We start from the raw sequence: 26,964 nt of genomic DNA on the forward strand, positions 1-26,964 counted from the left end.
ATACCTGCATGTCCTCAGCAGGGGTCCGCTACTCTACAAATCGACAGTCACCCTCTCCCCCTCCCAGTCAGGCTGTGGCTCCACCAGAGCGACCACCGCAGTGCCCAGCCAGGACACGGCATTGAACTCAAGACTGCAAAGGCCTGTATGTTGCTCACGGCTTTATTGATGGATACATGATAGAAATGTCTACACAGACAAACTGCAACTGTTTATTACTTATTATTTTCTAGATTGTTAGAACAGTAACAATGATTTGCACAGGAATATGAACCTCTTTTTAATGATTAGCATTGTTTTTTCACACTGACTGATTCCCCACACAAAGACTACTGTACAACTACCAGCAAGTTGCGATCTGAGCAGGAGGGGGAGGTGTGCAATCTCCAGAGCAGCAAACTTTCGAGTTACTCAACAACTGCTACACAAGACACAGGACAGGACAGCCATCCCAGCCAGCGGGTTTTGTTCGCACGGTGCCAGGAATAGCCAAATGAGGATGTGTTACAGAACTGGCTGGCAGAATGGGGCTGGACTGCAGGAAACAGTTTCCATGTTCAGTGAGGCAAGCTCACCTCTACACACACTGACAGTTTGCACAGGCAGCCCTGACCCTTCTGGCTCCTTCAGAGAGCTGCTTCCCTTTTTGATCCAGTTTCCCCTCTGGAATGTCATCCCCCCCGCTAACCCCAGTCCCTCCCTTGACCCCCCACCCTTTCCTGGCATTAGTTCTTAAGGTCGCCCAGCTTGAGGTTGGCGAAGTCGTTTGCCAGTTGTAACGCCTCCTGCAGGCACTGTGTGTTCCTGCCTGTGGCCTGGGCTGACATGTCCTTGCCGCCACCCTTGCCATCCAGCAGGGGGCAGAGCTCCTGCACCCACTCACTGGCCTTCAGCCCGCGGCTCGCCACCTCCTGCACCGGGGAAAGAGAGAGAGAAAGAGGAGCTGTACGAGAGGTTATCTCCAGAGCTCCTTATCACACCAGCATGTACTCACAAACACAGTCACTCTCACACACACAGTCACTCAGGGTTCAGGCAGGCTGTACCTTGGGCACCTGGCACAGGCAGATGATCTTGCCCGCCTCGTTGTCCACAGCGAACAGCATAGCGGCAGTCTGGGGTGACTGCGTCTTCAGCAGCTTCAGAGACTCGTTCAACGCCTGGGGGCAGAGAGACGTGAGGGTCACACAGGGCCTGGAATACGGACAGTAACTGGAGCAGTACCAGCTGTTTGACTTGTAATTATTTTTTGATTCACCAATTTGATCTCAAAATATGACAGCAGGGTTAAGGAGGAGATAAATCTGGTCATTGTGTTAAAGGACAGCAACACTGTGTTGAGCTAAGGGTTTTTAAAAAATCCAAACAGAAGGGCTTCGCTGACTGCCGAATCTCACAGGCAGGAGGGACAGTGTGGGGACAGGTACCTTGGCAGAGGCTCCACTCTCCATCTCCAGGACGAGGAGCGGCTGGTTGGGGCTGCTCTCGATCAGTTGCTTTGTCTTATCCAGCACCTGAGACACAGCAGACTGGGTTGAGGACAGCCACAAGGACTCACACTGACACACAGCAGAACTGGCACACAAACTACAACAGTTACACACACAATATAAATAAGATGACGCACCGAGGAAATCCAATGCACACACACACATACAGAAAATACAGAGCATCCCTCTGGCACACAGAGAGACATGCAAGGTAACATGCATGCAGACAGACACACACGTGTAGCAGTTAAGGGGGTGGATAGTCACTATGCAAGAAGCAAGACTTATTCTGCACGGCAACAGCTTGATATTATCAGACTTAATAATGATACAGCAATGATATGTTCCCTGAGAAGGGACGTGCATCTGTCAATGTCTGTTTAGCGAGGTATTTAGAAACATGTTTTTAATAAGCTGTGTGGATGGAGGAGTTTGAACAGTTTGTACGAAGAACCTTTTTTGGTCAATCACACTATAGAGAGAAAACCTGGCATCCTGCCTAGCATGAGAAGGACATGCACAGTCAAAGAAAATAAATATAGATCATTTGCTAGACTTTGGCTCAGCTGACTGGTGATTGACCATTCCTCCAAGGGTCTTCTGAGTTTCATGGGGAATATTTGTATTCGGCCTTGAGCAGTTTAGAACGAACACACACACACAGCGCCCCCCAGCCTCCCGCTGCCCCTACACTCACCCTTTTCTGCACGTCAGCCTTGCTGGCACGGTCCAGGTCATCCATGGTCTTCTTCAGCCCCTTCAGCTCCTCCCGCATCTCATCCTTCTGCCACTGAGAGATCACTGCCACCCCCAGGGCCTACACACACACACACAGATTTTCTATACGTATACAGTTCTGCATAATGGGTCATATGAATATATTCAACTCAAGCTATCTTTTGTGTTATGAGATTTCAGCAACAGACGATTGCACACGCTAATATATACACCAGACAGAGCAGTGAGCAGACCTGCCTCCATGGGGGGGGGATCTCACCTCTGTCATGTCCGCAATCTCCTTCTGCACATCCTTGTTGGGGGTGGTCTGACCCTTGACCTTTGCCCCCAATGCAGAGAGAGACTGTCGCAGGGAGTCTGCCTTCCTCTGGGCCTGAGAGAGAGAGAGAGAGACAGGAGGTCAGTACGCACACCCCCCACAGTCCCAAACTCACGGCTTAAATCAAAGCAGTGAAAAAAGCTCATCACCTTTGCTTTTCAAATGTCTTGGCCCCCCTGCCCCCCCCCACTCACCTTCTGTGCCTCGGGGCCGGTTACCGCTACGATGCGTCGGATGCCCTTGGCGATGGCTTCCTCTGACACGATGACGAAGGGCGCTGCGTGGCCCGAGTTCTGCAGGTGTCTGGGGGAGAGGGCAAAGGTCAAAGGTCACATGACATGCTCACAGACATGCAGACTGAGACACTCCAAAATGAGGACTGGAGGAGAAAGAGGCGGAGAGCAGATTGGCCTGCCCCCCCCGCTGAGACTCACGTTCCGCCGCAGAATTCGATGGAAGTGAGGGAGCCGGCGGGGCTGCTGGGGTCTGCAAGCAGGTCGGGGACGGGGAGGCCGATGGACACGACGCGCACGGGGTCGGGGTACGTCTCGTCAAACACGGCGCGCAGGCCCTGGATCGCCTTCGCTGCGGCCAGGGGGGCCTCCATGGCGTACACCGGCTGGAGAGAAGGAGAGAGAGAGTGAGAGTGAAGCAGAGAGGGATAGGAACGGCCAGGGCTCTCATTCACTCACTTCTCCATTCACATCTATACGTTACTGACCTTGGCGTCGCTGATCAGGACGTTGGCGATGTCTTCCACGCGGTGCACCTCATCGGTCGACATGGCGCCCTTGGCGGTGAAGTCGAAGCGCAGGCGGTCGGGTGCCACCAGGGACCCCCGCTGGTCGGCCTCACCCAGCACCCCGCGCAGGGAGAAGTTCAGGATGTGCGTGGCCGTGTGATTACTCATGATCAGCCGCCGCCGAGGCTGGGGAGGAGAGAGGGAAGAGAAATGGGAGAGAGAAGGTGTAATTCTATTCGTAAGGATGGGATGAAGCCCAACTTTCACAGACGAAACACCAGGAAGTGAGAGAGCAAGGAGCTGGGAGAGGGAGAGAGAGAGAGAGAGAGATATTCAGGGGGAAACGCACAGACCGAGACGACAAAGGCCGTACCTCGTCCACCTGCAGTGTCACACGGTCGCCCACACGCAGGCTGCCGTAGACTGTGCCCACGTGCAGTACGTAGCCCCCCCGCACCTGCACGTTCTTCACTGTGAACTCCATCTTCTGCTCCGGAGAAGAATTAAAAACAGAGGTGACTTTCAGAACAACAATAATAACAACAATAATGCCCAAACCCCTAGATAGGTCTTACCAACTTTTCTGTTTCACTTAAAAATAATTAATTAAATAAATAACAACAATAACTAAGAGTAGGAAAACCTGTACGGCTACACTTCAGAAATGATGGCAGTCGGGATGAGTAAAAAGTAAAGTTGCCTGGCTTTAGCCTCATGACCCTTGCACCGTGACCCCCTTCCCCACCGGCCGCCCCAGCCAACGCGGTGCTCACATCCTCTGCGGAGTCATCCTCCCGGAGCAGGTAGCCCTCGTCGAAGGTCTGGCCACCCTGCTCTGCGTAGAAGGAGGTGCGATCCAGCAGCACCCCGCACTCCTGCCCGGTCGTCGCCTCCTCCACAAACTGGCGCTCCCTGCGCAGGGCCTGCACTGTGCCCACAGCCGGCTCGTACACTGGGGGCGGGAGGGCAGAAAGAGCTCCTGTCAATACACCTGGATGTCTGAAGATGGGTACGTATACAGAAACAACCGGAGAGGGAGATGCGAGAGATGGAACAGTGAGAATAAACAAGGAGGAAGAGAAAAAGAGCGGGAGAGGGAGACAGTAGGCCGTGTGAGAGTGTGTACCATAGTTGCCAGAGCTGTCAGAGGAGTAGCCATATTTCGGCGAGTCGTCTGTGGCCGCGATGCCCTTGTTGCGTAGCTCCTCTATGGCGTAGATATCCAGCATGATGTGATCCTCATCCCCAGCTCCCCTGCCCTGGGACTTCAGCTGCACAGACACACAGGCGTCATGAGACACAGGGGACACACCGAGGGGCAGAGAGAAGCTATCCCCTCACTGGAGCATCACCTCTTCTCCTGTATTCCATCTGGGCTCTCCACTCGTTTCTCTCCTGCCCCCTTCTGTAGTTTTCCACTCCTCTTCCCTATCCCCTTTCCTCCCCTACCTCCTCTCAAGTCTCAATGCTCTCCCCTCCTCCCCTCACCTGCGCCGCTTTCTTCTCCTCCTCGAAGCTCTCCAGGTCGATAGTCATGCCTCTCTCCTCGGCGATCAGGACTGTGAGGTCCAGGGGGAAGCCGTAGGTGTCGTACAGCAGCCAAGCAGTGTCCCCTAGGGAAACGGACACACAGGAACTCTAGATTCACAGCACAGCTACATGGTACACATACTGAGCCCAGATACCTGCCCTGCCCTTGCCCCCTCCTACCCTACCTGGGATGATCTTGCTTTCGCCCAGGCTCTGGATCTTCCGGTCCAGGATGCGGCGCCCCCTGGTGAGCGTCTTGAGGAACTGCACCTCTTCCTCGTTAATGACATCCTTCACCATGTCAGGGTCCTTCCTCAGCTCGGGGAACGCGTCGCCCTGCAGAGAGAGACAGCGGCACAGGTCACACACTCGGGGAGAGAGAGAGAGAAGAGGGTGAAGAGGAGGAGAGCAGCGAGACTGAAGGAGGGGTAAAGTGAGGGCCCATAGGGGGTCAATGTGAGAGACGAGGGGGGAGAGGGAGAGAGGAGAGGGAAAGAGAATTTGAGAATTGAGAGACACTCACCAGGGATTCCACTACCACGTCCACCAACGAGGCGAAGAAACCCCGCGAAGCGCCCAGCTTCTCATGGGAGTATCGCACAGCCCGGCGCAGAATCCTCCGCAGCACGTACCTGCACACAGACACACACAGACACTGCAATGAACTGCACACGGTCTCAGTCAGTGTACTGTACAGAGAGAGACACACACACCTTCCCAGGACTGCAGAGAGAGAAATACTGTTTTATTTGGATAAGTATTTTACATTTCAGTAAATAAAAACATTCAAAATTGTAATACTTATGATTAAAAAAAATTAAAATCAATTCTTAAAATCACTTAAAAAATTTAAAATCTGCAGAGAGAGAAAGCCTACACTATGTGCTCACCCACGGCCGGTGTTGTCCGGACGGCCCCCGTCGGAGAGGGCGATGGTGATGGTGCGCGCGTGGTCTGCCAGCACACGGTACGCCATGTCGATGCCATCCACGTCTTCCGCACCCACCTTCCCGCTGTATGGCCTGGCACCCGTGCCCTGCAGGGGGAAGACGGGCAGAGGCAGTTTACAAACTGGCCAGCCATAGCGCCCTGGGTACCCTCTGACTGGAAACCACGGCAAGCTTCACAGGCTGCTCTGAACTCCCGATTGGATTGGGTTTTCTACCTGCCCAGATGCCGTGAAGCACTCTGGGAAAGCACACACACCGAGGCCAACAAACATACTAGGCCTCGACTGTCTGACCCTCCCCCACCCCGCTCTCACCCCACACAGGGGCAGCAGCCCAGCCTTGCCTTCTGGATGGCCTCGAAGTACGGTACGAAGAGGTCAGTGTCGTAGTTGGACATCTTGTTCTGCAGCACGGAGACCAGGCGCTCCAAACCCATTCCAGTGTCAATGCTCTTCTTGGGCAGAGGCTTCAGCTCAGTCTCCGACTCCCTGAGGACAACACAGAACAGCAAACATCTCACACAGGGTGTCCACAGTGGCACAGCACTGCCGATACGCCACCTCAAGGCACAGTGCACAGGCACGCCGAGAGGACACACACAAAACCAGACAACTGCTAAGTATCAGAGACACACACACAATCACACACAACCCTGTAGATACCTCATCCACAACTCTGAATACTCCCAAGTGAAATCAATGCACTAACACTTCAGTAAGGTCTTCCAAAACTACTGTGTATGCGTGTTGCTTGGGCCCACTGTGTCCTCTGCTGCATGCGTGTGTGTGGTGTGAGTGTGCTGTGAGCCCTGAGCGCGTTTGCACCTGTTGAACTGGATGAACACCAGGTTCCAGATCTCCAGCACGTTGGGGTCGTCCATGTTGACGAGGTGCGCGGCGTCACGGCCGCCGATGCGATCGAAGTGGATCTCACTGCAGGGGCCGCAGGGGCCCGTGTCGCCCATCTCCCAGAAATTGTCCTTCATGCTGCCGGGCAGGATACGGCTCTCGTCCATACTGAGAGACAGGCACAGACGGACAGCGCATACACACATTAATATACACACAGGAAGGGAGGGAGAGAGATTGAAGAAAGAAATTGAGAAAAGAAGCAGGCACCATTGTGTTACACAGAATGTGGTTTGGGGGTGGGGTGGTGAAGACTGCAAAATAGTAACTAAAAGGTTGATTACTGAGAACCTCTGCATCAGAAGACCATGGACTCCCACCAAGGCTAAATCCACATCACTGACTCGCAGCCACGGGCACAGCGAGAGAAACACAAGGAGCACTCGTGTGCTTGCCAGCTGATAAGTAGGTCAATTGCTAAAACAGCCCATCGCATGTTGGGCACAGAGGGCGGTGCATCTGGGGAGCGGCTAGTGTGGGTGTCAGCCTCAGGGGGAAGATCAGCCCTGCCCAATCAATACCCGGGACAACAGGCATGAGTTCTTTTGGTGACCATAGCGCTGCCTTTCACACCGGCCTCAGCCCGTTATCAGAGACCCGGGGGCACAGAGCAGCAAGGGTAGGGCTACCAAGGCCTCAGGGGAAAGAGCAATAATAATTATCATAATTCCTCAATCTGTTGCTCTAAAACTGTCAGTCTTATAAATAAACAACAGGGGTCAGAGGTTCAGCAATGAAGAAAAAATATCTCGGACATTCATTCAGCGCTTCCCTCATCTGTGAGGTGGCAGCGATGGAGAGGAAATGTCCTGTTTGGAGAGCAATTCAAAAAGCAGCCTAACAAAACTGAAAGTAAACAATTAAAGCTAGGGTGTGTAATCCAGAGAGGCTAGCAGTTAACAAGCTTGTTTTGAAAGCACAGAGCCCGCCCTCGCTTCAGAGGTGTCTCCAAAGCCACGCCCCCTCTATCACACATGAACACAGAGAACGGTTTCAGATGACCTCATATCTCATTCACACTACATGAGCTAAATACTTCATTACATTAACAAAATACATCAAAAACAAATCAAACCATGTAATTACCTGTGCAAAAGAAAAACAGCAACCATGGCATCATTTTTCAGACTCTTTGAGTCCCGCAGCTGCCTCCAGCGTGGAAAAGCAACGCCAATGTTAATTTTTAGCACGCCCTTGATTTTTTCCATTGTAGAAATTTCTAACACGGTCTTTCTTTTCTCGTTTCCTTTTACTGGTGGTTCAGGAGGAACAGAAGGAGCTGCGGTTCACCTTCCATTCTCGCGCTCGCTCTGCACAGCATCAAGGAACCCACGCTGATGATGTGTGATTGTCTGCCCGAACAAGTTGCGCGGCGGTATGCAAATATAGATTGACAGACAGGAAGGACATCCTATCATTACATTCAAACCGAATGCAATGATTGATCAATCATTTTTCAGTCCTGTCCCTTCCACAGAAGATATATATATATATTTTTACATTTAAACCACTTAAATTATTGATTGCTATCAGGATGTGAAGAGACTTTCAACCAGTATAACAAAAAATATTTCTGGAAAAGATTTGCACATCCTACATTTAATCAAAACCACGACCCTGAAATCAGGTCCACTCGATTGTGCCACTCTGATGCACCAGGCCTGAATTACAGGCTCCTCAGAACCCCTGTTGGATTCCGGCACCAAGCAGTAATTAGAGGCAATTTATCAGCTCCGTGAACTCCTCAGTCTCGGAGATGGCACTGTATAAGACTAGTAGAGCACAGTGCCGGGAGTGTCTAAAACCTCCGTCTGTTGTGCCTGAGCAGTGCAGCCGCAGCCCCTGGGGTAGAATTGAAGCAGGTTTTGCTGGTTTCCGACTCATTGGTGCTGACCTCTCGGTACCTGACCTGAACCAAACATTTGCTAGATCTGAAAGACAGCTGGTACAACTGCACAACTGCCCAGCCCACCCCCTCAGGCCCACAGCTGTGCTCCCCTCCACCTCCACACACACGAGAGAGAGAGAATGTGAACAGGATCAGAAAGGTGCTCTGAGTTGCCCAAGGGCAGGCAGATCTGCCTGCACTCAAGAAGACAGTACTTTTCAGACTGAGAAGAGAGGTGGCCAAACAGTCAGGCAGTGGCGGTGTAGCAGACAGAGGGATGCCTACAGGGCTGTGAGCTCACCCTAGGTCCAGCCAGATCTGCTTGCACTCCAGGTCCGGCTCCAGCCCGGCCTCCTCGTGGCCCCCGAAGTAGGTGACGTACAGCCGCTCGATGGGGATCCCAAACTCCTTCGTCAGCAGCTCCAGAGCCATCTCACATGCCAGGTGCTGCAGCAGCAAAACACCAGAGCGTTGGCACACCACACACTTCCTCCTCACTCACTCTGCCACACTCCTAACTTTACAACATAATGACATTACAACATACAACGCGCTCTCAAATATTGGGGGTCCGTATGCCTATGCATGCAGCACTGGACACCTCCACTGCGTTTGCCTACCTTCTTACCAGGAGACAAACACAGTGGACACTGCTGGCCAGTGGGCCCTGACTAGACACTGACTGACAGCACAGTGAAGCAGGAGCAGCAGCGCACCTTGAAGTAGTCCCCGAAGGACCAGGAGCCCAGCATCTCGAAGAAGGTGTGGTGGTAGACATCCTTGCCCACGTCGTCCAGGTCGTTGTGCTTGCCGCCCGCGCGGATGCACTTCTGCGTGTTGGCAGCGCGGCGCAGCCTGGCCATGGGGTGGGAGGGGTCGATGGTGTTGAGGAAGATCGGCTTGAACTGCAGGGATGAGAGAGTGAGAGAGTGAGAGAGAAGGAGGAAATGTGTGTGGAAGAGTGAAAGAGCAGGAAGGGGAAAGGAGGGAGAGAAGACTGATACTGAGCTGGTGAGAGAGTGGTGGGACTGAGCGTGTGCAGAGCGGGGAGACCTGCCTGGTTCATGCCGGCGTTGGCAAAGAGCAGCGTGGGGTCGTCCAGGGGGATGGTGGCCGAGGAATGGACATACTGGTGTTCATGTCTCCGGAAGTAGTCGATGAACTTCTCACGGATCTGTACGGCGGTCAGCGTCGAGTCCATCCCGGAAACAAGCCTGCAGTACTGGGAGGTACAGACACAAACAGTGTTACTACAACTGTCAAGGAGCCCTATGCCTACTGAAGCCCATCACAATGACATCACTGCTCCAGGTTTGGGGAAATGGCCAGGGACAGTGAGAAAGACAGCAGCCTCCTCCTGTATTATTACGCACTTCGGATGAGAAACCACCCACTGAAAAGGCAGCTCTTTGATGGCGCGTTTCCAGTTTTAAATGCCTCTCATAAAGAGGGTTGACAGTCGTTGGAGCTCACATGACCATCAGAGTGAAAGGGCCATATTTTCCTTCTGGGAACTGGGCTCGTTTCTTAATGTGTGCAGAGGGAGTCGAGGCACTACTGACGTCTGAATCCCCGGCTGTATCCCTCGCCTCCTTCCTCCGATTAACAGCAATAAACGAATGAGAAATGGCGCTGGTGTGCCGGTCTAGACCCTATAGAAAACTACTGTCATAATACCTGGTGTGGCAAAACCTTAACGTATAAAATAATTGTAAAAAAAAAAGTGAAAAAAAACATTTTAAATAGCTAATTTCAATGACACGCAGACCCATCGCTATGCAGTAACGTTACTGAACGGCTTCACCACATGTTTAAATGTGCCGACGCGTATTGTTGCGTCACAATAGTGTTGTACACGAATTCTGTTCAAAACGAGTGCAGTCAACTCGTAATGTAAGCATTTTTATCTGTGGTTTCTCTGGTTCACAAAATATGGCTGAAGTGACAGATTTATAGGGCTTGTATGCACCAACTCGGCGCGGCTCGATTGAACACATTTAGATCCTAAACGAAAGAGAATCGTAAAGCGATCTAATAACCCCTGTCCCAAACACATACATTAGCACACTAGCCCGAAAAGGAAAATCGTTGTATTTCTTATCTGAATCTGAAATATAGTCATATAAATAATAATAAACATCACTCACTTCAGATCAGCACAAGTCCTCTTCACACGAAAGCGCACACTGCCGCTTACCCGGCAAAACCACACTCTGCAGCACGACGCCCCGCCCCCGCTCACAGCCTATTGGCTCATATCTGCTAGCGTTCAAATATCCTCGAAGCTAATTGGCGCATTGGGGTGTCAGTCCTGTGCGGGGATTCCATTATTCCGGCGCTGGGAGCCGGTGCTGTGGCTGATGCAATTGAGAAGTAACTGGGTGCGTGGATCGGCCTGCAGCAAACAGGCGCTGGATCTATACAGCATTGTTATAGTAGTGTGCAGGAATTATTACTGATAGTTTGTAATTAAAGCAGTAGAATTGAGGTTAGGAAGTACCATGCATCAGTGATAGTGTATACAAGTGTTAGTAGCTGTAGTATGATATCAAGAATGTAAGTTACTATATCTAAATAACAATAATATTAACCATGCAATGCAAATAACCCCAATATAAATCATGCATAACCTCTTTATAATATGCAAATACCAGCCCGCAAATACAAGGAATAGACAGTGTGGCAGAAGAAGGTTAAAAGGGAACAAGAAATGTCACACGGGAGCATGGGCCACATATGAGGTTGTGACACCTTTGTGTGGTGTACTGTGGTAAAAATACAGTAAGGTGCAGTAATAGCAATTCAGTATCCAGCATGTGCAGGTGCAGACTGTTCTCACTCCACTCCACCAGGGGGAAGCATAGGCAGGGAGGGTGCCAGTTTGAATTGGTGTATTTTGTATACATGCGCGGCCTGACAGAGATGTGTTAGGGTGTCTATGGTGGATCAATGTGCCAGCCATGCCGGTAGACACTAAACGAGTGCGGGGTCCGGACGAGTCCCAGTCCCCGTTACTGTTCGTCCCCCCGACCACCAAGACACCAGCTCCGCCGTCGGAGGCCAGGGAGGACGGCAGGCGGCGGGGACAGGCGGACGTGCGGCCGATGTTCGCACGATGCGGGCTGGTCAGCCAGGCCAAGGGGTCTGCCTACATCGAAGCCGGGAGCACCAAGCTCATCTGCTCCGTGTACGGGCCCCGGGAGACCGAGAGGAAGGACGACGTGGACATGAAAACCGGGAGGCTGGTCTGTGACTTTCGCTTCGCCCCTTTCTCCTGCCAGAAACGGGGCGCCTGGATCCAGGGCAGCGGGGAGAAGGACCTGTCGCTGGGCCTGCTGGAGAGCCTGCAGCCTGCGGTCTGCCTGCACAAATACCCCCGCTCGCAGGTGGAGGTGAACGTGGTGGTGCTGGAGAACGACGGCTCGGTTCTGTCCCACGCCGTCACTTGCGCGGCCCTGGCCCTGGCGGACGCCGGTATCGAGATGTACGACCTGGTCCTGGGCTGCGCTCTGAGACAGGACGGGCCCACCTACCTCCTGGACCCCACCTTCCCCGAGGAGAGCGGCGCCTGGGCGGCCGGGTACGGCGACAACCAGGGCCGGGTGAGTGTGGCGCTGCTGCCCAGTCTGAACCAGGTGTCCGGGCTGCAGTCGGACGGCGAGATGGGGGAGGACACTTTGGTGGAAGCGGTGCGGGCCTGCATCGAGGGGTGCCACCGCCTGTACCCCGTGATCCAGCAGACTCTATTAAAGGCGGTACGAAGAAAAGCCCCTCCGGCCCAGGCGTGAGGGCATTAGAAACTGGACATAGTAGGGACCTTCGTGTTGGACGTGTCCGTGTATATTATGTCAACCATCTTAACACATGCTTTGCTATGTTCACATGGACTACAGTCTCTTTGCTTTGTTTTCATGGTTTATCAGTTGCACCTCAGCTGAATTTCAATTTCTACTTTTGTTATTAAAAAAAAAAATCCATCTTTGACGCAGTTTTCACTAATTTATATTTTGTGTGCAAGTCCAGCAGTTCAGCTGCATACGGACACCTAAAGAAATGTCAGATGAGCTGTGGCGAGGTGTTCGTGTATGCCTGGAGCCTTTTTGGACAGGGTCTCCAGTTTGCAGTGTTTTTTCCACAGAAAACACGATTTTTTTCCTTTAAAAATTATACTTGAAATAGAATTTATTCACAGAAAGCCACTTTAGAGGAAAACACTAAAAACATTTAGTTTTGAGTAATTTACACAACACACTTCAATGTATGGGGGCCCAAGTGTAACTCAACCTATATACAGCTCTGGAGACCACTGCAACATTAACAGTTTCTCTGGTTTTACTGTGTATAGGTATGTGTTTGGATAAAATGATCAATTTCGCTTTATTCTATAAACTACTGACAACATTTCTCCCAAATTCCAAACACAAATATGAATGGAATTGAATGGCTGCCATACATGTAGAGATGCTGATTTAAGGAAAAAATGCAGTGGTCTAAATTTTTTCTAGAGCTGTATATGTCAGCCCTTGTTTATGACTACTGTGGGAATATTAGTAAGTAGAGCTCCACACATAATAAAATCAAGACCGCTCTATCATGGTTTTGTATATAGAATATAATCTGCAGTGTGGAATCTGGTCGTGCTCATAAATCAGTGCATAAAGATTTGTCACATGTACCAGACTGTATAACCACCAACAAGCTGTCATTATTATTGTTGCCAACAGCTATAATCGAAGTCCAGATTTCATTAAAGCTGTTTTTTTATATATTCCAGCAAATTACCTACATCCCCCAAGGCTGTAATTGTGTATTTCTATAGATATTATATATAACTTTAAATCTTCATATAGAAACAAAGAAAAGCGTGTGCATCTTTCTCCATTCACATATTTGTGCCCCTCACTATAACTTTGGCAAAGCCTTTGACATCTTTCAGCCGGTCCGTATCGAAGTCCACCAGCAGCTTTCGGGGGCCTGGCTTGAAGGGTTTGAAGGAGAACTTGATGGACACCTCCTCTCCTGGGCGGATCTCCCCCCTGAAAGAGAGAGCCGTGTCACTGGCAAGGACCAGCAGGCCCAAACCTGGGGTCTGTGATTATGAGTTGCAGAGACTCGACACACTATATTCTCTTCCATTCATACACATGTACACGCAACTTCACACAGTCTAATACTTGCACACATCACGTACGCTCCAATACACACACAAATCACACTCTCTCTCTCTTACAGTGCTGGTATTTCCTGTGCCTGTGTGAGTCCTGCCCCCTCCACAGTGAACACGCCCCCCTTCAAAGTGATGGGTAGCGGGTTGACAAAGGTGATCTTGGCCACCAGCTTCTGAGACACTACAGCCTCTCCAAACAACTGCAGGGAAAACCGTAGAAACCAAAGTCAGTCAGCAGAGTGAGGAAACGCATCAGGAACGCATTATTGTGTCAGAGCAGCTGAGAGGGGAATTCTGGGTGATTCAGAGGGATCGGTGGAGTCGGGAAGGGTGACAGGGGTCAGCACCTGCACAGTGAGCTGCGGGACGCTGAGCGGGATGTTGGTCTCATGCAGGACAATGTCGTGGCCGTCGTTGGGCTCCAGGAGTGCTGTGACCCGGATCAAGTGGTGCTCGGATAGCCGATTCCCATAATGCTCATACTGTAGCCGCAGCACCTCCCTGTGGGCTGGGGCACAATGACATGCTGGGGTTACTGTCAGGTATAATTTTCTACAATATATAGCTTTCATTCGGGAACTTCAACGCAATAATTATAAATAATAACGATAAAATATTGATACCAAAGATTTTCAGGCTTATGCAGAGACACCTGTGGCTGTGAGGACCCCACAGGATGCAGGACCCTCTCTGCTGAAGGGTGTGTGATTGTGATACACTGTGACATGCTGTGCCAGGAGTGATGTTACCGATGTTGGCGGGCAGGGTCAGGCTGACACTCTTCCTGTGGCACTCGCCCAGGTGGATGCCATTATAGGTGACAGCCAGCGCGGAGATGGTGAGGTGTGCGTGGGCGTCCTGTCCGCTCGGGTTGGTCACCTCCACCAGCACATCGAAGTCAGTGCCGTGCACCGCCTGGGCATGCCGGATCCCCAGCTCCAGCTTCCTGTCTGAGGTGTCTGGCAGAGACAGCTTCCTGCCCGCCTTCTTGTACACTAGCCTCTCCATTGCCGAGCCTGGGGGGGGTGTGTGTAAAGGTTAGCTGAAAGAATACCTGATCCATAGACTCCCTCTGATACACGACAACAGGAACAGAGGGGAGTCTTGACAGTTTCGGGGGACCTAAACACATTAATAAGAATTGTGACGTGTGGCTTTGTGTCCAGAACAGACTGAGAGGAATCTCAAACCTCAATGCCATTAATTCATCAATCCCCACCTCACTCAGATTACAGCGGCAGAGTTTGTGCAGAAAGAGAAATGCACGAGACATGGGGGCTGTGGCCCTGAAGAGGAGGAAGGCAGTTGACAGCAGCCTGACGGGGTTTGTCTGGGGGTCCGAGTGCATACCCTCAGGGTATTTGTAGTGCTGGGTGAGATCCTCCCTCTGCTCCCCAGACACGCTCTTGGTGCTGATGTTCCTGCCCACTGTGTGGCGCTGCAGAGACACCTGGGAGCGCCGCCCGTCCGCGTGCAGGACCCAGCACACCAGGTCAGCGTTGACCTCTGAGAACACGAATGGGACGTCATACTTCACCTCCACGTCGCCCTCCTTGATCGCCCGAACTGGGCACGGCCCGCAGCAGTACACTCCTGGAGGGAGGGAGGGAGAGAGAGGAAGATTGTCACAAAATAAAGAGCAAGAGGCCTGTGAGTCAGAGAGTTTAGTAACATTTTATTTGAATTTATTTGTAATGACACTTTATCCCTTTGTGTTGCACGGCTCTGAATGTGCAGGATCTGTCAGCGCTTTGGCAACCCTTGAATAAACGGTTTGTGCCAATGAGGCTCATTTCAAATTTCTAATCAAATTTGAAGGAGGGTGGGAGATAGGCAAAGAGACAGGCCAGGGGGGTGGGGGTGAGAGAGAGAGAAAGAGAGAGAGATGGAGCAAAGGGAAATATGAGAAGGGGGGGTTATGGAGATCTTTACCATTGCTCCTCTCCTGGGGGGTGGGGTCCAGCACCTGCCAGCCGTCGTACCCCGGGGGCAGGTCTGGCCTCGCCATCCAGGACTCGACCCAGCAGTGGTAATTCCTGCAGAGGGAGACGGAGACACAGTCAGTCAGTGAAATAGTTGAAATAACAGTGAGTGTTTGGGGGAAGGGAGCTCACCAGATCATATCCTTCTTGCCGCCCGGCAGGCTGTCCAGCTGCTCACTGTAGTAGAGGTCCACAGTCAGGTTGCCGTCTGTGTCGTGAGCGGAGGAGTAGTTGGTGACACAGCGAGTGGGGATACCCAGACAGCGCAGGACTGCAGGAGAGAGGTGGGGGGCAGGGGGTGAGAAAGGGCAGAGAGAGGGAGGGAGAGGAACGCTATGGGTCAGCACAGGCTGTCAGGGCACAAGTCTGGTATTCAGCTGACAGGCATGACCCAGATGGACATATCTCATCTCACTGGTGTTGTCACACACATCCAGACCCCCAACTCCATATCTCACAGCAGCTCTCCCCCTCACCGGTGCAGGCGACCCCTGAGAAGACCCAGCACTGCCCGTAGCGCACCCTCTGGGCCCCGCCGCGGCTCCACTGCCGGAGGATAGGCACGCTGCCCGACCAGCGCGTGGGTGCCACGCCATCAGAGTAATCCCCGTCCCAGCGGCCTGACACCACGCCAAGGTCATCATTGGCATTGACCTGCACACGGTGACACACACACCATTCAAGGGTTTTTTCCTGCAGGAGGCTCAGACACTGCTGGGCTACGGCAGGGAATTTTCTTCAAAAGCATCATCACCTTTCTCATCAGTCACCCTCTCTTAGACTCAGACCCTGAAGTAGCTTGCTTGGGTGTTTGGTTCCAAGACAACTTTGATTAGTTGCCAGCAGAGGACGCATATTATTATTATTATTATTGTTATTACTATTATTATTATTTTCTAGCAGATTCCTATTACTGTACTACACTACAATGTCACAGCTCAAAAGAGGGACCTGCACTGAAAGGGCAAACCCAGACTTGCCATGGCAGTCAGGATCCTGCTGACGTACACCGGGTCGCTCCTGCGGAAAGCGTCAGTTTGCGGGTTCCTCTGAGCCGCGGGGGACTTGTCCAGGATTTGGAAGCAAATATCCACCACATCCCTCTCGAACTGACCAGACAACAACAATGACAAAGGCAGCAACAGGGTTAATGACAACAAGTGCAGGAGTCTCTGAGGCGAAGCCCTTCTTCACAGTCCCCCCACCCCAGTTCCACACCATATCCTTCACACTCTGTCCTGGAGTCTCCTTTAGGTTCATTTGATTTATAATTCTGGGTTTTAAATGTTTGTCATGTACAGCGCTAAGGAAAGCTAGAGGCAAAAAACAACATGGTCTCTGAGAACATTACATTTACAAGAAACACAGGAGTGCTGGATACTTCTGGGGGACAGTCTTGGCTCCCGCCTCCTTCTGTTCTTAGAGGACAGGAGCCGTGTCCTGGCCTACGTTGCCCTCCCCCTCCCCTGCAGTCTGCTGCACACAATGGCCCGTGTGTTCTGCTGACAGTCTCACAGTTCCCGCACGGAAATGCCTCAAGAGATTTAACAGGCAGCCCTACACAGCCAGTCCTCTGCCAGTAGGTCGTCAGAATTGACACATTGGCCGTGCCAGGCTGGCTGGAGAGAGGCCACGGGGATCTGCAGTTTGACACAACCTCACCCAGGGCTGCAGACTTTCTTTTCACTGTGCATTTGGTCTTATCCCTCTCAGTGCACATCCCATGGTGAAACAGAACAAAAACGACACAGCTTTTGCAGCAAATAAAGTGTTAATTCGAAACATAAGCTTTGTTTATTTTCCCACAGGGTCACTGGCCGGGATTTCCTAAGCCTGGTGGTATGACAGCCTCTGTGCAAACATGATGTATAACTGCTACTGTCTACTCAACCTGATCTATTTTTGGCACGTTTCTGGGACTTCTTTAGCACGTGTTATCTAGACCCAGCATGGAGGCGGTTCAGCTCAGGAACATATCAAATTAAGTTTGTTTTTGTTATTTTGTCATAGCCTGGTGGGTTTTCTCTGGATACAGAGGGGATGTGAACATGCCTGCCGGGGCGGTGCAGGGGAACGGAGGAGGAGAGGGAGGAGCGCACCTGTCCGAAGTCCCAGGGCATTGCAGAGATCTGGTCCCAGGAGCCCTGGTACAGCAGCCCGCTCTCGTTCAGGATGTACTCCTGGAGCTGCTCCTCTTCTGGTAGATACACCAAGTCATCTGGACGAACACGGACACACAGAGACATACAATGAAACTACAGACACAGAGGGACACAGAAAAGGTAGAGGAGGGAGGCGAGAGGAGGGAGACGAGACAGATAAGAGAGGAGAGTGAGAAGGATGAGAGCAGAGGCTCCAGGTTAGAGAAGAGAGCTCCCTGCTACCTTTGCACCAGGGGTTGAAGAGCAGGTGGAATTGTCCAAGGGGCATGCTCTGCAGGATGAGGTCGTCCGAGTCGAGTATCACAGCGGTCAGATGGTACAGTCCCACCGGAGCGTCGGGGGGGCTGTGCACGGTCAGCAGCAGCTCGTCCTGCCCAGACTCGCTTCTGAACCACCAGCCACTCCCCGACCCCCACGAGTCAGACACCTTGATCACAGTGTTCCCATCCTTCCCTGCAGGCACAGAACACATGGTTGAGGGCACAGGGGTAGGGTGATGTACGAGGGAGTGTGAGCGAGAGTGCGGGCTGCTCACCGAGGTGCAGGACGAGGGTGAGCCGGGGCGGGGGGTTCACCCTGAGGCTCAGGGTAAAGGGCTGCCCTCGACGCAGCAGCAGCCGCTCCGTGTCCACCTCCGCCGTGTGGTGGCTGTGGTTATTGGACCAGCACTGCAGGTCCACTTGTTGCAGTACATCTGCAAGGCCACAACAACACAACACCACGGGGATTAATAAGAGCCGCCCAGGCCTTCACCTTCTGTTTCCATTTCAGTTATTTTACCTTCGTATCCCCACAGGGCTGGAGACGACACAGGAAGAGGGCAGTCAATTTGTTTGGCTCATCAACCAACTGGATTGGATTATTTTTAACTAATTCTGAGATTCCATATCAGTTGAGCTCTTCTCTCAGGAGTCCTGCTCAGAGCCACCTGCTCTGTTGTTCAGCCCGTCTTTTAAAAAGTCAAGTTTGCTGCAGTGCATTGTGGTATATCCACTCAGAGTAACTGCCAGGCTGGGATGCCAAGTTATGTTCTCACTAGGGTACTACTCACATGCTTTAAATAGCTTGAAACCAAAAGTCAAACTGTGATAAAGAGGTACAGTAGCCAGTCACAGCGGCAGTAAAGGCTCTGATACTGGGCTCTTCAGCTGCTGCATTGCCTGTATTGTGTAAAACCATGCATAAACTAGTTCCAGTATTTGCTTATCAGACATCTCATGGAAACCCTGAATCCCACAGACATCCTCCCATTTCCCTGTCAGAGTTTTAACATGATAAAACAAATATACAAACATACATGAACCAGAAGTCAGGTTGAAAATGTCCATTTCCTCACAGAACTAAACTAGAATTGAAGATGTCAAGAATGCCGTAGGGGCCCTCATTCTTAGGGGCACACTATACACAGTTGCATTACTATTGGTCTACAGGAAGCAATACTACAGGTCCACTGGCCCCAGAGCAGAGCATGTCACTCTCTCTTTTACTCAGATCTTGTTAATCTCCTGGTGTAAGGACCCAGTCTGCACTTATGCCACAGAACGTCTTTTAACAGTTTGGTGCCATGCACACTATGTGGATCAGCTTCTCCCTGGTCCACAACATTTCACAAATTGCATTTTTTTTTCTTACAATTACCATTAAAGGAAAAACTAAATTAAAAACTCTAGAGATTTGATTCACTGCGAACGCTCCCTTACCCGTGTTCTCCGTCATGTCCGTGGCTCGGCGTGTTCGTGTGGCACACAGCCCCAGCTCTCTCAGCTCTGAGCCCTGCAGCTCAGTGTCCGCATCCAACAGCGTCTGTGCGAGCTTGCAGGTCTCTGTCCCGCCTGCCTGCTGGGGCCCTGTATTTATGCTGCCGAGGAATGCCAGTCTCGGGGAGGGCCGTCTTCAGACCCCTCTGCGAACACTGACATCATTTACTGAGTAGGGAGAGCCCCGCCAGCTCAGAGTGACCAAGCCACACATCTCCCCCTGAGCTGCCAAGTCAATATTGACCATGCTTGGGTCCTAAAAGTAAGGATCCTATTGTTTGCTATAATGTAGCAGGCAAGTTCATCTCAGGTAAGTTCTGGGAATCCCACTCTCCAGTCCTGGGGTCTACAGTGGAATCTTTGTCCCTCTAGATATGGGGGCTGGGAGCGGACCCATCCTTACCTTTTTCAAGCAGCTGTGTGGTTACTGTTAAAGACAGCTGCATGTTTACAATTTTTATTTTGTTGTCCTGAAGGGAATTTTAAGCACCCAGTTTCACATCCGCCTGAGAGAATGATGCCAACCAGGAGGCGATGCCATAGAGTGTTTTCATTAACTCATCAAGTTCTTGCTTTGGATTTATCATACCAGCCCAAGATACAAGTCTGTGATATTCTCTCTCTCTCTCTCTCATGATTCAACTGGACAAATTAAGACAAACATAAAATTACGTAAAACTGGATATAAAATAAAACACACCGAAAATAAAAAGTAAAATAAGAAAATGCTTTATTATTATTTCACACAGGACAGCAGGATCCTCCCGGTTCTCCCACACACTTCAGACACCATGAACCCTTAGTGAGCCCTTATGGCAGACCTTGACACAGGCTGGCATTGCATCACTGACCTTACAGACCAGACGGGCAGTACTGCGCCTAGGGCAACCTTAACAGCCATCCATTTTCGAAACCGCTTATCCTGGTAAGGGTCGTGGGGAAGCCAGATCCGATCCCGGCAGGCATAGGGCGCAAAGAAGGAATACACCCAGTCACAACCTCAACATTTAAAAGATGAATCATAATAATAATAAAAAAACAATTGAGTGGTGTGAGACTGTGCTTTTAAAGCTAAAACTCTTAAGGAAAGAGTGCAGTACAATACAAAAATTAAAAAAAGACATAAAGACATAACGCTTTTGGGGAACATCAGGAAACACTCATCCAAAATGTATATCCCAGGCATTTCACACACACAGTTTCCACATACACACCACGGACCTGAACTCCTGTGGCTCAGGGCAGCAGACACTCAATAAATACACAAGGCAAGTGCTATCTCAACCCCTTCCCAACAGTGCGAGTAAGAACAGGCCACGGACAGACAATGTTGTGTGTCTGCTGTAAATCCACACATAACAGACCCTGGTGTGGATTATCATGAAAACCATGAGAATAGAGCTCTGAAAACTCTCGCCTATACACGCTCCCAGAGTTTATGCCCTTCCTCTCTTCTCTCTCTGTCCATCCTACCCAAAGTGGAGTGTTATCATTTTGGCTACACCAGGCAGCAGGGTTCCCAGTCTGCATTTGCACTCGCTGTTTTTAGCAGTCAGACCCCTCAGATGTGCACATACACACACACACTCACAATCACACGGACACACTTTCACAATCATTTTCACAATCATGGCTTGTCATCTGTACTTCATACACAATTTTATAAGGTCACCACGACGATACCTCACCAAAGTCTGGCCCAACTATAGCAGGAGGCCGACCCACACCTGCACAGAAAGGGTGAGTTCAGGGGGTGCGGTGTGCCCAATGACACTTTGGCCTCCAGACCAGGAACAGCAATAGTTTGATACTGTCAGCTCCAAACACCCCCCACCTTCAGCTACAGGCATCCCATAGAACTGGCCTTTGCATACCTGTACCCAGAACCAACCGTCAAGAAAAGACTACACCCTGAGTGAATCGTGTGCTGAACATCTGGAAGGAGGAAACCAGAGACGACTGGGCATCGGGCTGGACTGTGTCAACAAGCCACGTCAAAAGTGAAGGGACCTAAAAGGTCTTTCTGTCATGAATCAGTAATTCAGGAACTCTATATTAAAATACCTAAAGTACCAGAAGTTCTTGAAAGTTTAAATAAATACTTAAATACATAAATCTAGGTAGCTTCCCTGTCCTCACTACTGTGGAATGCAGAACACACTGGGAAGAGTCGGCTGTGATGTCATAGTGAGGAATGGACGGAATGGTGAGAGTCTGGACATTCCAGTAGAACTCTGTGGTCTGCACAATAAGAGCCTCAGTTACTGCTAGTGAGTGGGCTGGGGGGTGTGGGGGGTGAGTTTCCTCCCTCAGTCAGGACAGCAGACGGGATACTCTAAAAGCTTCCTCCAATCGCCATGGAGCAGATATTTTCACAGTGCTAAAGTCATCTGGAAAAAACAGTATACAATACAACAATAACAAAAATATGGATCTGAGAGCTCAGTACATGTGTGCGTGTTACATGTTGAGTGTTGCGGTCCTCAGGGTGTCTTCAGGATGATCTCTGTGATCTGCGCTGTGCTGCCGATCCGCATGGGGATGCCGTAGTACACGGTGCCAGGTGTTACATAGACGAAGCTGCGGTTGCCCACGCGGTACAGCCCTGAGAAAAACGGGTTCACCAGGTACGCCATGATGCTCAGGGGGAAGATCTGGCCAGCGTGGGTGTGACCTGGGGGGAGACAGGGAGTCAGAGCACAGAGAACGATGTTATTACTATTTTAATTGTTGTTTAATTTCTTTCTTTATTACTTTTTCAGCTAAAACCAAAGTGGAAGAATGAAAGAGGCGTCAAGGCTGAGCTATACAGTGATTTGACAGTGACCAGGGAGCATTCACAGAAACTCGCACCCCCAGTCACCCAAGCCCTCCCGTTGACTGCCCTTTCTCTTTCCATGCCTCTGCCTGTCTTCCTAACTCCACTCAGATGTCTTCTCATGTCACATCTGTACACCACACAGAGCACTCCCCCTGTAAGAGAGGGGAGTCCTGAGGAAAGTAAGTGAAGTAGCCTGATGATGCCAGAGTGGGAAATAATAGTTCTCAGCGTACAAAACATCCCAGGCAGACACCTGGTCCCATGTTCAGTATAAACATAAAGCATCATCCTGCAGATCTAACAGGGGTGTGCTCTGACAAGATGCAATCTTGTTAATAAAATGGTCAAGTTATTTGCCTCACTTTGATCACCGATGTGGGCAAGTTCTGAAAGTGGCGAAACAAGACGGACAGCTCAGAACAGCATGGAGAGTCACTGAAACACGTCCAACACCTACAGTTAACAGACAGTAAGTGCTCTTTTCATTCAGTACATGTGCAGTACAGCGTGTTATTAAAAATAAGATAAAATACGAATTGGGCCCGGAAGTGAACCTGGGGCGTTATGCAGCTAGGAGTGTTTGCGTTCATCACCGGAGTGAGGAATGCAGAGGCCCACAGGTTACTGGAAGCCCCTCGTCCCTTCCTGTTGACGCCGCAGGCACGACGTGCTGTTCTATTGCTTTACACCTAGATGACACTCCATCTCCCTGTATAATGACATCACTGTCTGGCCAGTCAGCTGCCAATCACCGAACATCCCGCACCCTCTCTCCCCCGCAGTCACAGGCACAATCCTGCCACCCCTTCTAAAATCACAGGCACTACCCCAGTGCTGCCACCCTAAAGGGCCTGTCATGTTGTAGACGTGTGGATCTCACAGTAGTCCAGTACAAGCTGCTCACAGCGAGCGTGTGTGTGTGTGCGCGTTTCTTAGTACCTGACAGGACCAGGCTGATCTCGGGCCGCTCCTGCAGGGCTCTCTTGGCGGCCAGCGGCTGGTGAGCCAGGAGGATGATGGCTCTGTCAGGGTCACAGCCGGACAGCGCCCGTGTCAGGTCCATACCGTGACCGGGGTACCTGGGGGGGAGACACAGCTCAGACTGTGGTTGGATACAGTCATTCCCATCATACAGCACTTCCCAGTAGGGCTGGGCAGTACACTGTAAAAAAAATATATACCGGTATTCATTTACTGACCAGTTTGGACTTTTACTATACCTTCATATCGGTATTTTAAAGTTTTCTATGCTAAATTGAATAATTTACTAATTAGTGACATGACTTCCTTTCTTCACAAACCCTGCAGAAATCGATGTAATTGGATGACTTAATTTGTTATTTTTATATTTTTAGTTTTTATAAAAAAAATTGAATTGCCAATCATTTAAGTAACAACTACAAATATTTTTTAAAATAATTGGTGTAATAATTAAAGCACTGAAAATGCTAAAGTGTCATAAGAACATAAGAACATAAGAAAGTTTACAAACGAGAGGAGGCCATTCGACCCATCGTGCTCGTTTGGTGTCCATTAATAACTAAGTGATCCAAGGATCCTATCCAGTCTATTTTTAAATGTTCCCAAACTTTCAGCTTCTACCACATCGCTGGGTAGTTTATTCCAGATTGTGACGACTCTCTGTGTAAAGAAGTGTCTCCTGTTTTCTGTTTTGAATGCCTTGAAGCCCAATTTCCATTTGTGTCCCTGGGTGCGTGTGTCCCTGCTGATCTGGAAAAGCTCCTCTGGTTTGATGTGGTCGACGCCTTTCATGATTTTGAAGACTTGAATCAAGTCCCCACATAGTCTCCTCTGTTCTCCTCTGTCGATCTAGAATTCTATATCTATGGTTTTGGCAATGCTGTTCACAGCTTCATTGTATAAAGAAAGTTGACATTCACCTCCGCTAACAAGGGGGAAGCAGTAGTTTTCATTCAGCTTAAACACGTCCCTCTTGATTTCTGCATAATCTTTTGTCTCACAGCCACAGCTCACCTCCCGCAGCAGCTTCTCAGAGCTGTGCTGACTGCGTGATTCTGCACAGATTTCTGTGGCTGGGTCTTAGTGGCGTCACGCAGAAACACTCCAAGAATATGCACTCAGCCAAATATCGCAAAATAAATTCCATGTGTATTGTGTGTTGACATAAACAAACAAACGTGATAAATGCACAATGAATGAAGACAAGATGGAGCAGAGGAGTGTGTGTGAAACTTCACAGCAAGTGACCCCAGTGAATCTGTCCCGAAGAAAGGTGCGTCGTTGATAGTGTGGACATGATTTGCCACAGAACAGGGAAACGTAATTCAATGTCAGTTGTGTCCGTTTATTTTTGCTTTACAAACAGTATAAAATGGCCATTAAAAAATACAGTCATACCGTCAAAAATGTGAAAAATACCGTGATACTGTATTTTGGAACATATCACCCAGCCCTACTTCCCAGACAGACTGCCCATCTTGCCCATCACTGACTACTCACTTAAACAGGCGGGCCTCCAGGTCGTCCACGCCCGCCAGGCAGAACCACTCCTTGCTCTGCTCGGATGCCGAGATCCGGGCATTGGCATTGTGCAGGGGCATCACGTTCAGCGTTCTGAGGTACCCCAACCAGCTGTCCACGTCTGCGGTGTAGTAATCGTGGTTACCTGACAAGAGCAGAGGAGAGAGAGAGAGAGGTATAGTGAGATAAAGTTGGTGACGAGTGAGAGAAGGGTGAGAGTGAGATAATTAGGTATGGGAGGGACAGGGAGAGAAAGAGATAGAGAGAGAGGGCTAAAATAAATACATAGGATAGAGAGTGAGAGCGATAGAGCCACAGAGCACCAGTGGAGAAGGAAACAGTAAAAGGAAAGAAAACTAAAGGATGTGTTTGTTCAAGGTTTCTTCCCTCCTGCAACACCTGTGTTCCATAGTGACCCCCCACAGTACTGTCCCTTCCCGGGCCCATGGGCTCAGAGCGCTACCTGTGACAAAGAAGGTGCCCAGTCTGGAGCCCATCCTGCGCAGAGGCTCCGCCACGCTCTTCAGCCGAGACACCTGGGAGTCAGCCAGGTCGCCTACGATCACCACGATGTCTGTGAATACAGGGGCACAGCCTGAGAAGGGGCAGCCGCTACACCTGCTCTGCCTTCAGTGGGGCAGGACACGCAGGGGCCACAAAACTCACTTTGAGAATGTATTCGTAGTGTTTTCACTAGGCCACATTACTACAAATGCAAAATCAGGGTAATAATGGTGAAAAACAGACATACCTGGCTGCAGTTCGTTCACCATCGCCACGACCATCTCCAGCCGGCTCTTCCCCACCGTGGGGCCCAGGTGGATGTCCGACAACAAAACCAATTTCAGGTTATCAAAAGAGGGGCTCAGTTTGTCCACGGGGACCTCGACACGCACGACCACGGGGGGGCGGGCGGCGTTCAGGAGCCCAAGCGCGGTCAGCACCAGGGTCAGGGCCAAGGCCAGGGCGACTTTTGCTCTGGAGCCGCTGTCGGCTGTGGATGTGTCCGACACTGCCGCCCTCCTGGTGACCAGCCTGTGGCATTGCTCCACGCAGCTGAACAGGAAGAGGAAAAACAAAAGGATGATGTAAGAGCCCAGACAGGTGAATGAAAGCATGGCGACCCAGTGGGGCTCTTCTGCCACCAGGTAAAACATGGTGACGTAGCTGGAGTGGCTCAACACCAGGAACAGCAGCACCAGCATCTTCCAGCAGCGCAGGAGCCGCTGGGAGACCCTCCTCACCCGGCAAAGGTTGCCAGTCATCCGCCTCCAAACGTACAGCGAGGCAATCAGCATGACCGAGTTGATGAAGAGCAGGAACTGCGCCCGGTACAACGCCGCCCTGGTGTCCATATCCACACTCTCGGATATCAGGGTCCGGGAGATGAGCATGGAGAAGAACACCACCCCGGAGCCCACCGCCACCTTGGCCTCCAGGGACAGCTCCCGCAGGCTGTACATGATCATGGGCTGCCGGGTCAGAGACGGGCGAGACCTGGCGGAAAAGCCCGAGTCAGGGTTGCTTCACTGCCGGCGTCTGCGAATGACTCGAAAAACAGGTCCAGCTATCGGGGCCCCAGACCGGTATCACGGCCGGCCGGCTGGGGAACAACACACTCCACACACTTCCGCAAAATGCACATCGACAACCAAACACCCGACGTCTTGTTGGAGAGACCGGGGCGAGAGCTGCCTAACCCCGGCTAAACTAGTGTTGGCGCAAGTGGCACAGCCGGTGCGGATGGTGCGGGTAACGGGCACTGTCCCGGGCACCGCGTTGTGAACACATACCCGCGCCGACACAGAAACAAACCCCGCCTTCTCCGCGCCGGGCTTGCAAAGCAGTCTGGGTGTTTCCTGGTATTGTAAATTACACACTTTCCACCATATTAAATACAATGATCAATTAATCAAGTATCAGCCGCATTAAAATGTACATTATTATATAACACGCAGGTTAGTAGCAGCTGTGGTCTGTAGGGAGTCATGCAGGAGTCATGGAGGAA

General features: G+C 50.9%; 4 protein-coding genes across 5 annotated transcripts; 1 reads left to right on the top strand and 3 right to left on the bottom strand.

Annotated features, from left to right (window-relative positions):
• Positions 1 to 146: 146 nt before the first annotated feature.
• Positions 147 to 10,834, bottom strand: LOC136758811 (alanine--tRNA ligase, cytoplasmic). Its single transcript, XM_066713493.1, has 21 exons — positions 10,713 to 10,834; positions 9,623 to 9,787; positions 9,282 to 9,470; positions 8,867 to 9,012; positions 6,594 to 6,785; positions 6,113 to 6,257; positions 5,710 to 5,855; positions 5,343 to 5,451; positions 5,005 to 5,155; positions 4,778 to 4,902; positions 4,416 to 4,560; positions 4,063 to 4,241; positions 3,663 to 3,776; positions 3,269 to 3,475; positions 2,982 to 3,166; positions 2,742 to 2,850; positions 2,488 to 2,601; positions 2,188 to 2,307; positions 1,428 to 1,514; positions 1,047 to 1,160; positions 147 to 911 (listed from the first exon to the last, which is right to left on the bottom strand). Exons 2-21 carry the CDS (start codon positions 9,764 to 9,766, stop codon positions 726 to 728), a joined length of 2,907 nt encoding a protein of 968 aa, XP_066569590.1. The 5' UTR covers positions 9,767 to 9,787; positions 10,713 to 10,834; the 3' UTR covers positions 147 to 725.
• A 624-nt stretch (positions 10,835 to 11,458) lies between these two features.
• exosc6 (exosome component 6) lies at positions 11,459 to 12,542 on the top strand. Its single transcript, XM_066713499.1, has one exon. The coding sequence runs from the start codon at positions 11,526 to 11,528 to the stop codon at positions 12,351 to 12,353; it is 828 nt and encodes a 275-aa protein (XP_066569596.1). The 5' UTR covers positions 11,459 to 11,525; the 3' UTR covers positions 12,354 to 12,542.
• Positions 12,543 to 12,729: 187 nt separating this feature from the next.
• Positions 12,730 to 19,689, bottom strand: LOC136758812 (protein-glutamine gamma-glutamyltransferase 2). Of its 2 annotated transcripts, none has more exons than XM_066713496.1 (13): positions 19,577 to 19,689; positions 18,412 to 18,570; positions 18,099 to 18,329; positions 17,814 to 17,932; positions 16,695 to 16,823; positions 16,191 to 16,368; positions 15,847 to 15,985; positions 15,665 to 15,768; positions 15,083 to 15,325; positions 14,482 to 14,748; positions 14,080 to 14,240; positions 13,796 to 13,932; positions 12,730 to 13,601 (listed from the first exon to the last, which is right to left on the bottom strand). In XM_066713496.1, exons 1-13 carry the CDS (start codon positions 19,590 to 19,592, stop codon positions 13,448 to 13,450), a joined length of 2,037 nt encoding a protein of 678 aa, XP_066569593.1. In that variant the 5' UTR covers positions 19,593 to 19,689; the 3' UTR covers positions 12,730 to 13,447. The 2 variants fall into 2 exon arrangements, with proteins under 2 accessions (XP_066569593.1, XP_066569592.1); XM_066713495.1 differs by having other exon boundaries at positions 14,356 to 14,748.
• A 657-nt stretch (positions 19,690 to 20,346) lies between these two features.
• tmppe (transmembrane protein with metallophosphoesterase domain) lies at positions 20,347 to 26,959 on the bottom strand. Its single transcript, XM_066713500.1, has 5 exons — positions 25,708 to 26,959; positions 25,420 to 25,530; positions 24,936 to 25,101; positions 23,394 to 23,533; positions 20,347 to 22,307 (listed from the first exon to the last, which is right to left on the bottom strand). The coding sequence occupies exons 1-5, from the start codon at positions 26,423 to 26,425 to the stop codon at positions 22,117 to 22,119; spliced, it is 1,326 nt and encodes a 441-aa protein (XP_066569597.1). The 5' UTR covers positions 26,426 to 26,959; the 3' UTR covers positions 20,347 to 22,116.
• Between the last annotated feature and the right edge of the window lie 5 nt (positions 26,960 to 26,964).

The sequence above is a fragment of the Amia ocellicauda genome, chromosome 9 (genome assembly GCF_036373705.1).
Source record: "Amia ocellicauda isolate fAmiCal2 chromosome 9, fAmiCal2.hap1, whole genome shotgun sequence".
In the NCBI taxonomy this organism is placed as follows: domain Eukaryota; kingdom Metazoa; phylum Chordata; class Actinopteri; order Amiiformes; family Amiidae; genus Amia; species Amia ocellicauda.

Bases quoted from the DNA above. Each gene is read 5' to 3' on its own strand.
- LOC136758811 (XM_066713493.1), bottom strand. From the start codon at position 9,766: ATGGACTCGACGCTGACCGCCGTACAGATCCGTGAGAAGTTCATCGAC. The intron at 5,156-5,342 runs GTGAGTGTCTCT...CTCTCTCTGCAG, and splicing joins ACGTGGTAGTGGAATCCCTG to GGCGACGCGTTCCCCGAGCT. The intron at 1,515-2,187 runs GTGAGTGTAGGG...GCTGTGTCTCAG, and splicing joins AGGCTGACGTGCAGAAAAGG to GTGCTGGATAAGACAAAGCA.
- exosc6 (XM_066713499.1), top strand. From the start codon at position 11,526: ATGCCGGTAGACACTAAACGAGTGCGGGGTCCGGACGAGTCCCAGTCC.
- LOC136758812 (XM_066713495.1), bottom strand. The intron at 17,933-18,098 runs GTAGCAGGGAGC...GTGTTCGTCCAG, and splicing joins CTTCAACCCCTGGTGCAAAG to ATGACTTGGTGTATCTACCA. The intron at 15,326-15,664 runs GTAAAGATCTCC...CCCTCCCTCCAG, and splicing joins CCCCCAGGAGAGGAGCAATG to GAGTGTACTGCTGCGGGCCG.
- tmppe (XM_066713500.1), bottom strand. From the start codon at position 26,425: ATGATCATGTACAGCCTGCGGGAGCTGTCCCTGGAGGCCAAGGTGGCG. The intron at 25,102-25,419 runs GTAGCGCTCTGA...TGCTCTTGTCAG, and splicing joins GGGCACCTTCTTTGTCACAG to GTAACCACGATTACTACACC. The intron at 23,534-24,935 runs GTGAGTAGTCAG...TCTCCCCCCCAG, and splicing joins CTGGAGGCCCGCCTGTTTAA to GTACCCCGGTCACGGTATGG.